The 13,794-nt window shown below is 48.6% G+C and overlaps 1 protein-coding gene across 1 annotated transcript in view; it reads left to right on the top strand.

Moving 5' to 3' along the window:
- SLIT3 (slit guidance ligand 3) overlaps nt 1-13,794 on the top strand; it is a 544,627-nt gene that overhangs the window by 447,063 nt on the left and 83,770 nt on the right. The window contains exons 14-17 of the mRNA XM_017534462.2: nt 3,421-3,571; nt 5,158-5,232; nt 11,700-11,843; nt 12,600-12,743. Coding sequence (XP_017389951.2) covers nt 3,421-3,571; nt 5,158-5,232; nt 11,700-11,843; nt 12,600-12,743 — 514 coding nt within the window. The remainder of the gene's footprint in view (nt 1-3,420; nt 3,572-5,157; nt 5,233-11,699; nt 11,844-12,599; nt 12,744-13,794) is intronic.

Here is a 13,794-nt window from a genome sequence, read left to right as displayed (position 1 = left end):
CAGCAACCATCCTGGCTGGACCTGGTGCTGGCCTCAGATCCCAACCCAGCCAAGTCCATTCAAACCATGGGAGCTTGGCTCCCTACCTGTCCCACACCCATGGTCATCCAGATGTCACATGTGTTCCTCCTGGGAAGTGGCTGTAGGGCAGGGATGGATAATAAAATTGTGTTGCTGGGAATTTCCACCTCCTACCCCCACCGCCCGTCTATTAAAGCTTGTCTGTAATCACGTACCAAGTGTCGTTGTTCTGAGCTGCCCGTGAAAGGGGAGGAGGGCTCCAGGGGCAGGAGCAGGCAAGATGCCAGATGACATCAGCTCTTCCAGTTTCAGCCAAGGCTGAGTTTTATGGCCCTTCTTCAAATCCTCCGGGATCTCTTCTGTCTGAACTCACCCCAAGGAGAAGAAGCAACAGCCTATTGCAGTTGGTGCTCTACTACTAAGTATTTCTGGCAGTGACAAATATGCATGGAGATTGAAATTGACTTTTAAAGCTCTGGAAAAGTTAAAAATACTTTTGGGTAGTTATGAGCATTAGGCATAACAAATGGCTCTGAGAAACCCTGGGTAGTTTCGGTAATGAAATATGAAGTGATGGAGATGGCATTTCGGGCTGGCTCTGACTGGGGAAACGAACTTTTTCGGTTATGTACATACGCCGTTATGAACATTTCTGGCTCCCACTCGTATAAAATATCACATTCCGACCCCCTTATTATTACAAACCAGGGCAATAACAAAAACAGCAGGGGGAAAAATGCTGGAAAGTACACATTAGTCCATCGAATCTAATTGCAAAATCATTTCATTAAAATGGGTCAGTGGCTCCATTGCAGAGGTCCACCAGTTATAGTCTAACTATACTACTGAGAGTGATTCCTGCTAACTACAGGCTGCTCTCACCTTGATTAAAATGAAAATGCATTTAATAGGCGGCTGTCCCCAGCCACAGCCCAGCCGGTGCACGCCTCCAGGCTCATCGCCTTGAAGAGCAAACTGCTTCCTCCTGTCTTTCTGCCTTTGATCAGCCGTCAGGGTTCCTTCGCTTTGCAAGGATCCCATTATAGACACGTTGTGAAGGAAAAATCTCTGTGTGTGTGTGCAATGCCCCTTCGTGCCGTCACTGTGTGGATGCACTGGTACAGAGTACAAGAAAAGGTAGTCACCTAACAGGGTTTGCAAAATGAAAAATGCGCACAGGATTCAGCACGCTGATGGGTCTGGAAGAAAAGGGTACAGGTCACAATTACCAAGTGGGACGAAGCTGGCAAACCAAAGGCAGGAAATTTGCATCATACTTTGAACCAGCAAGCCACTCAAATGACTGTGGGGATATGTGCACGGATTTGGCTCACACAAGTTTAGGGGTAGAAGGGGAGATGAAGGGATGGAGGGAGAGCAGAAAAGGAAAGGAGGACAGGTCCAGGCTTCTGACCCCCTGTCTTAGGTAGAGAGTGTTACTTCAGAATCAAAGAACCACCAAGTTCATTCCTGATCAAGAATGACCATAGGGAGATCGTGTGAGGCAAGCAAAACTAAGAGTGTAGAAAAGATCTGCATCCTGCCCCACCCACCATAGCCCACTGCGGAGAAAGACCCCATTCAGTCCACCTGCACCAAGTATGGCTATAAGATCATTCCCACAAGGATCTGGGAAAACCTCTGGGGAGAAACATGTCTACAGCACAGCATGTTAACCACGTGGAGCCAGGCAGCAGCCTGCCCAGACTGAGGGACCTGTGGGGCTCAGTTTCCTCATCAATAAAATACAGTTATCCTAACCTCAGAGTGTTGCAAGGATTATGAGATCATCCATTTGAAATGGGAAGAATAGTGCCTGGCTCAGCACATGTTCCATCAATGGCCACTGCTACAGCCAGCTACACTCATGTTGTCACAGCCTCTGAGCTGCCAAATCTTCTGCCAGTTTGTAGAAAAAAGCAGTGCTAGAGTCACAAGCATCAACACAACTCCTGAGGCTCTCTACCTCCTTAATCTTACTTTCATCTGCACAAGAGCCCCTGGAAGATAAGGGCAGTTATTTGATTCCCATTTTACATGGAGAGAGACTGAGACTAGTAGGTGCCGAAGCCTGAGCAAGCCTGCGCTCCCTTCTGCTGAAATGCATGAAAAGCTAATGCTCCTAACGCAAATAAGATCACCAAGTTGCTTCACCTAGTGGAACAAACAAACAATGTTCACATTCTCTGAAATCCTTCTGAATACCCTTGTACAGGACACGCAGGTGCCAGTGACACCCCACTCGTGCACCGGACAGATGCGGACCCAACTCTTGTTCTGCGCCTCTCATTGTGCTAGCAAAGTGCTGAGGGTGAAAGGATGAAGAAAACCTGGCCCCATCAATAATCTCATGTCTGATAGGAGAACCAGATCTCCCTCAGGTCCCCCCAGCATGATTCCAGGTCTCACAGAGGTTTGCCCAGGTACCCATGGATCATTAGTGATCATTGATACTCCCCAAGGCATCTCTCAGAGACACCAGATTGTTGGTCCTGTTACCATGAGTGCAACTTCAGGAGAAATTCCTTTTCAAAACAGCACATCTCAGCTCCAACTTTCAGTTCATCGGAACTCACCTGTCACTCTACTTACAGGCCAAATCTGACCCTCGGGTACATTTTGCTCATCTTCGCAGTGTTTTAAATTGGAATTGATTACCAATATGGTTTAAATATATGGATTTTCTTTTTTAAAAACAAACAAAAAAGAAACATCAGGCAACCCTGAGCCAAATTTCCAAGCATTAAGGCTGTAGCTCCAATTCCCCAGGTTCCCAACCCTCACTATTGCCTTCCCAATCTTACAGTCAGCTGTCAATGGTCATTTATCTCCCGTGTGCTTGGCCTGCACTCATTTTATTACCTGCTGGGGTAATAAAGGCCCCTGAGTTTGCAACCCTTTCCCATAACTTATTCCTACCCCTGGCGTAGCCCCCATCAAAGTATCATCAAAATCTTGTCATTTGGATTTTCATGAATGTTTAGAGGGTCCATGAATGATCAGAGTCGTGGAGTAGGTAGCCCCCCTAAAACTGTAGACTGAATTCTGTACATGTGCACCAAGGAGCACTTCCACGAGGAAAACATTCATAACCTACATCAGCTTCTCACAAAGTTCTGTGACCCCCCACCCAAAAGCATAAGGGCCCGTGGATCTTGAGCCTGGTCTCCCTGAGGATGGTGATGAATAACAAAGACTCATGGGAAGGAAGCAGTAAGGCTGGGGGCAGGGAAGGCACCAGCAAGGTGGCCATATAACGAGGGCGATACCGTATCTGTCGCGTGACCCCCAACACCCCCTAACTCATTCTCCCTCTCTGTCTCCCACCCCCACGATCCACAACCTGAGCTCTGTGTGGAACTTGGGTGACGCTGACGTCCCCTCTTTGGCCCCTCCCAGGCTCCGAGGATTACCGCAGCAGGTTCAGCAGCGAGTGCTTCATGGACCTCATGTGCCCTGAGAAGTGCCGCTGCGAGGGCACTATCGTGGACTGCTCCAACCAGAAGCTGGCCCGCGTCCCAAGCCACCTCCCTGAATACGTCACCGACCTGTAAGTCCAACCTCGGTGTGAACTCCCTATTCCCCACACGCTGGTCACCCACAGCCAGCATGGGCAAGGTCTCCTGGAGGTGAACCCCTCCTGACTCAGTCATGTGGTGCTTATTGGCTGTGTCTGAAGGCAGATACCCAGGCATCTCCTGTGGACAGCTTGCTTGCAAATAGAGACAGTTCATCCCTTCATTCTATAAATATTTTCTGAACACCGTGAATGTGAGCCGGCATCGTGCTAGGCGCACCCGTTTCTACATCAGGGCAGAGCACATAGTCCCTGCCAGCCCTTACGGAGCTTACAGTAAAACCAGAAAGTTGGGTGTTAAATAAAGAATTGGAACGAAGGGAGAAAAAACTAGAATGATTAAATACATCTGAGCCTCTGATTAGCCATGTTAATAAAGCGATGTGTTGGTTTATCCAAAAAAAAAAAGCTAAAAAATTACAGCTGGGCCAAGCATGGTGGGCTATGCCTGTAATACCAAAACTTCGGGAGGCCAAAGGGAGAGGATCACTTGAGGCAGGAGTTCAAGACTATCTTGGGCAACATAGGGAGACTCCACTCCCCAACTCCAGTCTCTACAAAAAAAAAAAAAAATTAATCAGATGGGTGTGGTAGTAGCATGCACCTGTAGTCCCAGCTACTAGAGAGGCTGAGGCAGGAGAATCACATGAGCCTAGGAATTTGAGGCTGCAGCGAGCTATGATCATACCATTGCACTCCAGCCTGGGCCACAGAGTAAGACTCGGTCTCTGAAAGAAAATCTTTGTTAATTAAAAGAATTTTTTTAAGTTATAGCCTCATGGAGGGCAAAGGCACAGCATGTGGGGACTGACAGATGTGGGGCTGACACCTGACTCTGGCAGGCTTCCTACGATGAGGCCATTTGCTCCTCAGATCTGGGACTCAGTTTCTTAGCTGTCAAAGGGAGAGATAACTAGTGCCTACCTCCTAGGGTGGTTGGGGAGATGAAGAAAGAGGATGCAGGCATGGAACTCATCTTGAATCCTGGCGCAGAGCAAGCTCTGAATGAGCGGTGGTGATCTGCATTATTATTATAGTTTTGTCCTCTCTAACTTCACCAAGACATCAGAGGACACAGCAAGGTCCCTTTCCCTGCCCTGCTGCTCTCCCTGAGCACCTGTGAAGTTCCTGAGCTGCTCCTGGTAGAAGGAAGTGTTTAGGAAGGAGCTGAGGGTCTTGGAGGATTGGGAGACCCTGGAGAAACCTTCCTGGGGTGTGTCCACAAAATAAAAGCAGATCCTTAGTAATTGATGGGTGCTGAGAACAATGCATGCCCATGCAGAGTATTCAGAATATCCCCTACACCCCAGCCGAAGGAGGCTTCCTCCAAGAGAAGGAGGAAGCAGCTGTCCTCTCTCTTTCACCCTATTTGCATTGCATATGCCTCCCCCACTCGCTGGGCCCCTCTGTTGACCAGACAGATGCCAAAGCTACCGATGGCTCTGTGGGCCTTCACTGAGTGTGAGGTTCGGGTGGCAACGTACCCAAAGCCGTGGGGGGCCCAAGGAGGGGTCTCCTCCACAGCTAACCCACCACTCATCTTCTTGCTTCCTACACAGGCGACTGAATGACAATGAGATATCAGTTCTAGAGGCCACTGGTATCTTCAAGAAGTTGCCCAACTTGCGGAAAATGTAAGTCGACTTCAGGAACTTGGCAGCAGCCTCTGTTCTCTAGCCAGAGCCTGTGTTCCAGACTAGAGGAACCAGGGCACTGGCCTCTGCCTCAGCCTCTGTTCCAGCCCCTCCCAGCCTCCTCTGGAGCTCTGCTGTGGACTCTGTTGTGTAGCAAGACGTGTAGACACAGACCAAAGTGATGCTTCACAGTTTTAGTTGAGAGTTATACAGAGCAAGCATTCCACACCATCCCAGACCCCACCCTGGACCCTCTCCTCACCCCACCCCTATAGCCCATCCGATACCTAGCCCAGGGTTGGTGGGTAGGACTCAGGTAAGGACTGGTGATGGGGCATGGGTGTCTAAGGTATATGCTATTTGGCTATTTTTGTATGATGACAGTTAAAAGTTTTTAAATGGAATCAAAAGACTCCTGCATTATGATACGCATCAGAGTGCATTCCAGCAGCTTCTCACAGTGGGTTTCCATCTAGGAATCTGTAGGTCTGACCATGCCTTGGCTTAGGCAAGGGACCACATGTCTTTATTGGCTTCTCCACTGCCAGAGATGAGTATCATCCTAAGCCTCTCCCTGCCTAGGAGCTTGGGCCTAGCCATAAACGTAATGAGAATGATATTGGTGCACCATTAGAGTCCTTGTCCTGAGCAAGGGACCGCGCTCCCTGCCTCACACACATTGTCTCACCAAGTCCTCACTCACCCGTCCGGTGCTGCCTTCATAGTCCCCTTTGTGCAGGTGAGGAAGCCAGGGCTCAAGGAGGTTCCGAGACTTCTCTAAGACCACACAGCTAACGAGTCCAAAAGCTGGCATTCAGACTTGGGTCCGCCTGCAGCCATGCTAGCATGAGGCTGGGCTTGCTTCTCTTCGTCTTCCCTTCGGGGCCTCCCAGCAGAGTACCAGCACAGAAGGGGATGCGCTTTGCCATCTGATCCCCAGGGAAGCACTTGTCTCTTTAGCCCCTCTCCCTTACCCCACCCCATACTTTATGTCTCCTGGCCGCAGGGTTCAGGTGGGCCTCAAAAACTGGGGAAATGCAGTCCATCCTCATGATTCATGGATTCCATATTTGAGAATTCGCCAACTCACTAACATTTGTGTAATTCCATAGTCAAGACTCTCCAAGTGTTCAGTCATTCTCGGGCATGCACAGAACACCAAAAAAAAAAAAAAAAAAAAAAAAAAAAAAAAAACCCCAAAAAAAAAAAAAAAAAAAAAAAAAAAAAAAGGAGTCACCCACAGTGTGTACCTAGCCGAGATCAAGTGAGGCCACGCTCTGCCTTCTTCTGTCACCTCTTGTGCCGTAAACCAGTGTCCTTTTGCATTATATTCAGTTCCGCGTATTTTGCATGGTTGTGCTTTTTGATGGCGATTTTACTGTTTAAAACGGTCCCCAGTCACAGCACTGAAGGGCCGTCTGGCGATCCTCAGTGTGCGAAGGCTGTGATGTGCCTTACGGAGGACATATGTGTGTGAGAGCTGTTTTGTTGCAGGCTTGAATTGCAGTGCTGCTGGCCATGAGTTCAACGTTATGGATCAGCTGTATGTATTAAATAAGGCATCTTTCAACAGAAGCACACATATAACAAGATCGTATGTTGGTAGGTTAATGAAAATGTTGAGGCCAGAGGCTCACGGGTCCCTAATCTTATATTTCCCCTAAGATCAATGCGTTGGTATTCACTAATGCAGTGTTCCCAGCAACTGTGTACAGCATAACTGCTATGAGTATGGGTTGAGTATCCCTTATCTGAAATGCATGGGATCGGGAGTGTTTCAGATTTCAAATTTTTTGGATTTGGGAATGTTTGCATGTACACAATGAGATGTCATGAGGCTGGGATGCAAGTCTAAACAAAATTCACTTACATTTCATATATACCTTATACACAGCCTGAAGGTAGTTATACGATATTTTTAATAATTTTGTGCATAAAACAAAGTTCCTGTGCATTGAACCTTCAGAAAGCAAAGGTGTCAGGTGTGGAATTTTCTACTTATGTTACCATATCAGCACTCAAAAAGTTTTGGGGCCGGGAGCAGCAGCTCCTGCCTATAATCCCAGCACTTTGGGAGGCCGAGGTGGGTAGATCACGAGGTCAGGAGTTCAAGACCAGCCTGGCCAACATGGTGAAACCCCATCTCTACTAAACATACAAAAATTCACTGGGCACAGTGGCGGGCACCTGTAATCCCAGCTACTGGGGAGGCTGAGGCAGGAGAATTGCTTAAACCTGGGAGACGGAGATTGAAGTGAACCAAGATCGCACCACTGCACTTTAACCTGGGTGACAGAGCAAGACTCTGTCTCAGGAAAAAAAAATGTTTCAGACATTCTGGTTAGGGATGTTTACCTATAATGAGAATGGACTGCAACACCTCGTTTTTCTCTTGTTCCTCATACCCCCACCCATCAGTTCCCTGCAGACAAATAGGACAGAGGCTTTCTAGGCCCTGGGCAGCATCTGAATCTCACTGGTGCCACTCAGATCTCTTTGCTGTTTCCCTCCCTGCCTGCAGCCACCACGTTGGTCATGGTTCCAGTGACCTCTGCTCTGTAAGTGGGAGCAGTGGAGAGAACTTTAGGGGGATGGCTGAGAAAGGGGCATACTTGGGTCAGGATCGTGGCTGTCATTGGAGTCCAGTGCCCCACTAGCTTCAAGGGCCCAACACAAACCTCACCCATCACCTGCCAGGAATTGTTCTTTTTATATCAAACCAGAGAAATACGTACTTTGTTTTTAACCTGAAGGCAGAAACTTACATGCCTTTGGCCTGAGGCAGATATTAAGATGAGTCAAGCTGGCCAAGTGCATATTTGTCTACTGAACAGGATCTGCTAGACTTTGCTTCTGTGAAGAAATAGGTACCCTCGCATTCGAGGTGAAACTGAAGCACTTTGAGTCTTTCATCCCCCCAGTTTTGATAGAGACATGAGTAAAGAGAATATTTCTGTGTGCCCAAGAAAACAACAGCACACAAACACATGATAAGTGTCAACTGACTGCCGGCATCAGCAACCAGGCAACAAAAGGGCGTAGTGAGGACTCTGGTAAAATAGGGGCCTAGATCTCATCAAAAGGGACAGACGTCACTCAGCTCATCCCCATATTTGCCGTGTTGGAATAAAGGTGAGGGCTGCCAAATATTTCCACCTCTCAAGAGCAGCCACAAGTCCAGGTGTGGAGGGAAAATGGGCAGACAAGCCTGTGCGCGTTCTGAATTCAGCTCTGCCCTTCCCAGCTATGTGACCCTAGGAGTGTCCTTAGCCTTTCTGAGCCTTAATTTCATCATTTACATAACAGAAATAAATCCACCTTCCTTATAAGTTATGGTGAAGATCAGAAGAATGAGGAAGTAAAGACGGAAGACGTGGCTATGGTACTAGGGGGAGAGAGTGTGGAAAGGTAGGAGAGGCCATGGGAGTTGAGTGACCCAGAGTAGCTGGTTATATATTTAAAACAGGGCTTGCACACTCAGACAGTTTCAGGAGCCTGGGAGTAGTACAAATGTGGAAAGCGGCTGCGTGCAGGGCCGTAAAAATAGTAATAATAGCTAGCAGTGAGCACAAATTAGACACTTTACCCTGTGCCAGGCAGTACAGATACTGATGCGCTTAACCCTCACCAAGAAACCCTCAGGGGCTCTGAACTAACCCAAAGATGGAGAGAGGCCCCTGGGTGGCCCTGACTTTGCATTTTGGGGTTTCCTGGGATCTGGGGCATTGTTAGCAAGACCCTGCTCTGAGAATATTCTAGTGCTCTTACAAAACCTCCATGCACTTGTTTTGTTTCTGGAGTGCTTGCCCCAAGCTGCACTTTCCGACCTTCAGCTACTGCTGCCTGTACTTGTGAGCGGTGCTTTGATAGATGGAGAGACAGCAGCAGCCAGCTCTTCTGGAAATTTCTATCCCCTCTTTTTTACTCTCCTTCTGTTTTCCATTCTCCCAGACTGAGGAAATCCAATTCACAAACCTTACAGTAATGTGATGTTAATTTTGCTCATTTAAAGAAACAGATGTCAGGAAATGGGAACCCTCTCACTTCATAGCTGCTTTAACTCATCTTCATTGCCCGTCCCTTGTACTTTAACCCCCTAAGAAGCTCAACTCTCTGGAGCAAAAGCCTTTTCCTCTGGCATTCGGGTGAGTTACAGCTGCTGGGAGAGCCTTTATCTCTCCTCCTATGTCTAGTTCGGGGGTAATTTGCAGTCTCCCCAGTGCGTTACCTTCATTCCTGGGTTATCCCAGACCAGGGCTATCAGGATTTATTGGAAAACTGGCCAAGTTTAAGAAAAGCCAGGCACGGAATGGAAATCCAGTCTGCGAGTTTGCTGACTGTCTCAGCTTGGGAGAGGTTTGCTGGGAATGCTTATTTCTGTTTTCTTGGCCGGACGGGGAGGAGAGAAGGAGAACAGGGTCATGCGGAGGAGCAGGGAAGGAACCAAGGCACTGTCTGTTCCTCCGTACCTGCCCACAAGTGCAGGCATGGCCTCATCCTGGGGCCTGGTCCCTCCTTCGGAAGAGGGAAGTCGGCCTGCGTTAAGCCCCCAGCTCTGTCACTTGCCAAATCAGTCCCTAAGGGAGGTCTCACCCCCTCACATTGCTGTGGGTCAGCCTGGAGCTCAGACCAGGGACTTGGTATGGCCCTAGATCCCCTTCCAATGCCCTGTGGCCTGGAGCAGTGCTCTCCTACTCTGGGGCTCGGCATCTTCAGCAGTAAGATGCGTCCTGGTCTATCTCTCTGAGCCCGCCAATTCCACCAGCTTCCATGGGCTCCATGAGTTCGCGGCTCCGCCTCCACCTGCAATTTCCCTGTTTACAGAAGGTGGTTCCCCATGCAGGGCTCTGAATATGCTGCTTGCTTGGGAGACTGGACTCTTCCCCTCAGCTAGTATAAACACTGTCATCACCTTCAGTTCATCCATCTGGCCAGGGATGCCTTCCAGGGCTGGGCATTTTGATGGTGCATAGAAGCCCCCAGCACTCCTGCCAGGGAGAGCTGGGAACTCTCAGTGCTAATGGCTCTGCAGCATCTGCTTGCTGTTCTGATCTCTCATGAGGCCTGTGCAGGATGTCAGCAGTCGGCATCGGAGGGAAGAGCTGCTTTCAGACCTCGGGGGCAGACTCAGAAATGGCAGCACCCAGGGCTTGATACAATATCCAAAATCTTATTCTGCAAGGAAGTAATATCCACATAGCCAAAGGAATTCTCGCTTGTGAAAGAAGAGATTCAATGGAGCACGTTTGATATGCCGGAAAACCTGGCTTCAAATCCCAGTTCTGTCAGCTGTGTGACTGCGAACAAGTTAGTTAATCTCTCTGAACCTCAGTCCCATCATCCATAAAATGGGACGATAATAATGTATCAGTCTGACAGCCACTGTTTTGAGGGTTTGATGTGGTTGTGCTGGTCAGATCCCTCATGAGGCGCCCAATACGTAAAAAGCGGTCAACACGTAGTAACTAGAAAACACCATTTATTTATATCAGGGATCCTTAACTGGTGAGAAAGCTAGAAGTTCCACAGATGCCCTAGTCCCAAGGAACGGGGGGCATGCTTTATATTTTTCTCCTGGCTTCTTCTTGTAAATCAGTGCTTCATGAGAGTCTCTACTGAAGGAAGAAAAAAAGTTTGAGAGTCACTATTTTAACTCTCAGTCCCCCAGAGCATTGAAAAGACAATTACACAGAAAAAAACCTTCAAATCCCATCCGGCCTACTTTTCTTAATTGATACATAACGATGGTACATATTTATGGGACACGTGATATTTTGATACATGTATGCAATGTATAGTGATCAAACGGTATTTAGGAGCTCCATTACTTCTAACACTTATCATTTCTTTGTGTTGGAAATATTTCAGATCTTCTATAGCTATTTTGAAATAGATACTGTTAACTAGAGTCACCCCGCTGTGCTCTCAAACACTAGAACGTATTCCTTCTAGCTACCCATTTACCAACCTCTCTTCATCTCCCCTAAAGCTTCCCAGCCTCTGGTAACCATGCTTCTACTTTCTACCTCCATGAGATCAACTTTTTTAGCTCCCACGTATGAGTAGGGACATATGATATTCGCCTTTCTATGCCTGGCTCATTTCACTTAACACAGTGACCCCAGTGCCATTCATGTTGCTGCAAACGACAGGTTTTCATTCTCTGTATGGTTGAATCGTATTCCATTGTGTCTGTAGACCACATTTTCTTCATCTGTTCATCCACTGACCATGTGGTCTTTTTCACAAAGGTAGCCTCACCTATGTAGGCCCGGGGTCCCTGCTCCCTGGGCCAGAGGTTGAAGACCAAAGGTCAGGGACCCCAAAACGGATCTCCTTCCACCATCCTGTCCTCAGTCTCGGGGGCCCCGGAGAGTCCCCAGCTGGCTGCAGGGCAGGACGTTCCATCCCTGAATCAAAACCGTCTGCTCCTTTTGATCCTCCCCCATTCTGTTTCTTCCTTCTAGAAACCTGAGTAACAATAAGATCAAGGAGGTGCGAGAAGGTGCTTTCGATGGAGCAGCCAGCGTGCAGGAGCTGATGCTGACAGGGAACCAGCTGGAGACTGTGCACGGGCGCGTGTTCCGCGGCCTCAGTGGCCTCAAAACCTTGTGAGTGCTTGGGGTGGGGCCTGGAACAAGACCCAGAGGGAGATGGGAGGACAGGAATTGGAGACAGACTATCAGGGCAGTTGGGACCCAGGCGCTGTCTTGGCCTCCCTAGTCCCTCTCTTCCTGGAGTCAGAGTCATCAGACATTCCACAGCCTTGGATGGGAAAGAATTTAGCATGCTGAACACTCTCCAGCATACACACTTACACACACACACCCCAACACACACACACCCCACATGGCCGCCCTCTCCCATGTATACACATATGTATATATGTGTGTGTATATATGTATATCATATATATGTGTATGCACATATATACACATTCATACCAGAAATTTGCTGAAGGAGGCACACAAACATACATTCACCCATAAACATATGCACAAACAGGCGTAGACATACAAGCACACACATACATACAAGCTGACGTCTACAACCACTTCTTAATTCTCTTCTTTTCCCAGAAATACATGTATACGCCCTAGCAACCACACAATATGTGTGTGTGTACATACATATGATTGACTTGTGCTTCCAAGAAAGCATGCACAAATGACAAGGTACACACACATTTACACACAGCCCAGTGGGGCTCCAGGCCCTGCCCTTACAGGGCAAACGAGCAACGTGGCTGGACTGGGCTTAGAATCAGCAAAAGCATCTCACCTATACACACACGCACTACCATGGCACCATTTGGTGACAGAAAAGATCGTGCCTGTGCTCTCTCATCCCCACCCCTCTCCCGGTAGGATGCTGAGGAGTAACTTGATCAGCTGTGTGAGTAATGACACCTTTGCCGGCCTGAGTTCGGTGAGACTGCTGTCCCTCTATGACAATCGGATCACCACCATCACCCCTGGAGCCTTCACCACGCTTGTCTCCCTGTCCACCATGTAAGTTCTCCCGATTCCACTGCCCACTCACTCTGGGCTCCTGCTCTGCAGAATTCTCTCCTCCCAGCTCCCTGCTACCCTTGGCCAAGCTCATCTATCCAATTGTCCACTTGAAAACATTCGTCAAGCCTCCTTTATGTGCCAGGCATCGTGCAGGTGCTGAGGCTGCACACACTTGGGCCCCCCTTCCTGGAGCTCACAGTATAGTGAACTGCCACAGAAAGCAGGTCCACAGTGATTTGGAAACCCAACATGGAAGGCCAGGCATGGTGGCTGATGCCTATAATCCTAACACTTTGGGAGGCCAAGGCAGGTGGATCACCCGAGGTCAGGAGTTCAAGACCAGCCTGGCCAACATAGTGAAACCCCATCTCTACTAAAAATACAAAAATTAGCCAGGTGTGGTGGGCAAGTACCTGTAACCCCAGCTACCCAGGAGACTGAGGCAGGAGAACTGCTGGAACCTGGGAAGCAGAGGCTGCAGTGAGCCAAGATCTTGCCATTGTAATCCCGCCTGGGTGGCGGAGGAAGACTCTGTCTCAAAAAAAAAGCAGGGGGTGGGGGGCTTTGTTGATAAACACTGGAGCTGTATTCTGGAAGGTAAGTGGGAGTTAGCTATTGAAGAAAGTGGACGGTGCACTTCCTTCAGAGGAAAGGGAATGTGCAAAGGCCCTGTGGTTGGTTGCAACAGAGCAAATATGTGGGACTGAACATATCCCAGCATGGTCACAGCACTGAATGAGGAAGGGCATGACATAGGGCAAGGCTAAAGAGGAAGCCAGGGTCAGGCTGCAGGACTGCTATGGGCCATCTTGGTCTTTGTCCAGAGCACAGCAGGAAGACTGGCACTTTTAAGTAGATCAGTTATATCACCAGACAGGGGTTTCAAAAAGATGTCACTGGCTGCTTCAATGGGTATCAGAACCAGAATTAAAGCCCAACTTTCTAGACACCTAAAGGAGTGCTCCTGCCTGGGAGCACTGTGGTGGGAAGAGAGCCTCTGTGGAATAATGGGTAAGACTCTAAAGCCAGATTGCCCAGGTTCAAATCC

The sequence above is a fragment of the Cebus imitator genome, unplaced genomic scaffold (genome assembly GCF_001604975.1).
Source record: "Cebus imitator isolate Cc_AM_T3 unplaced genomic scaffold, Cebus_imitator-1.0 Scaffold86, whole genome shotgun sequence".
NCBI classification, from domain to species: domain Eukaryota; kingdom Metazoa; phylum Chordata; class Mammalia; order Primates; family Cebidae; genus Cebus; species Cebus imitator.
The sequence above is the reverse complement of the archived record's forward strand: the minus strand, read 5'-3'. Positions and strand labels throughout refer to the sequence as shown.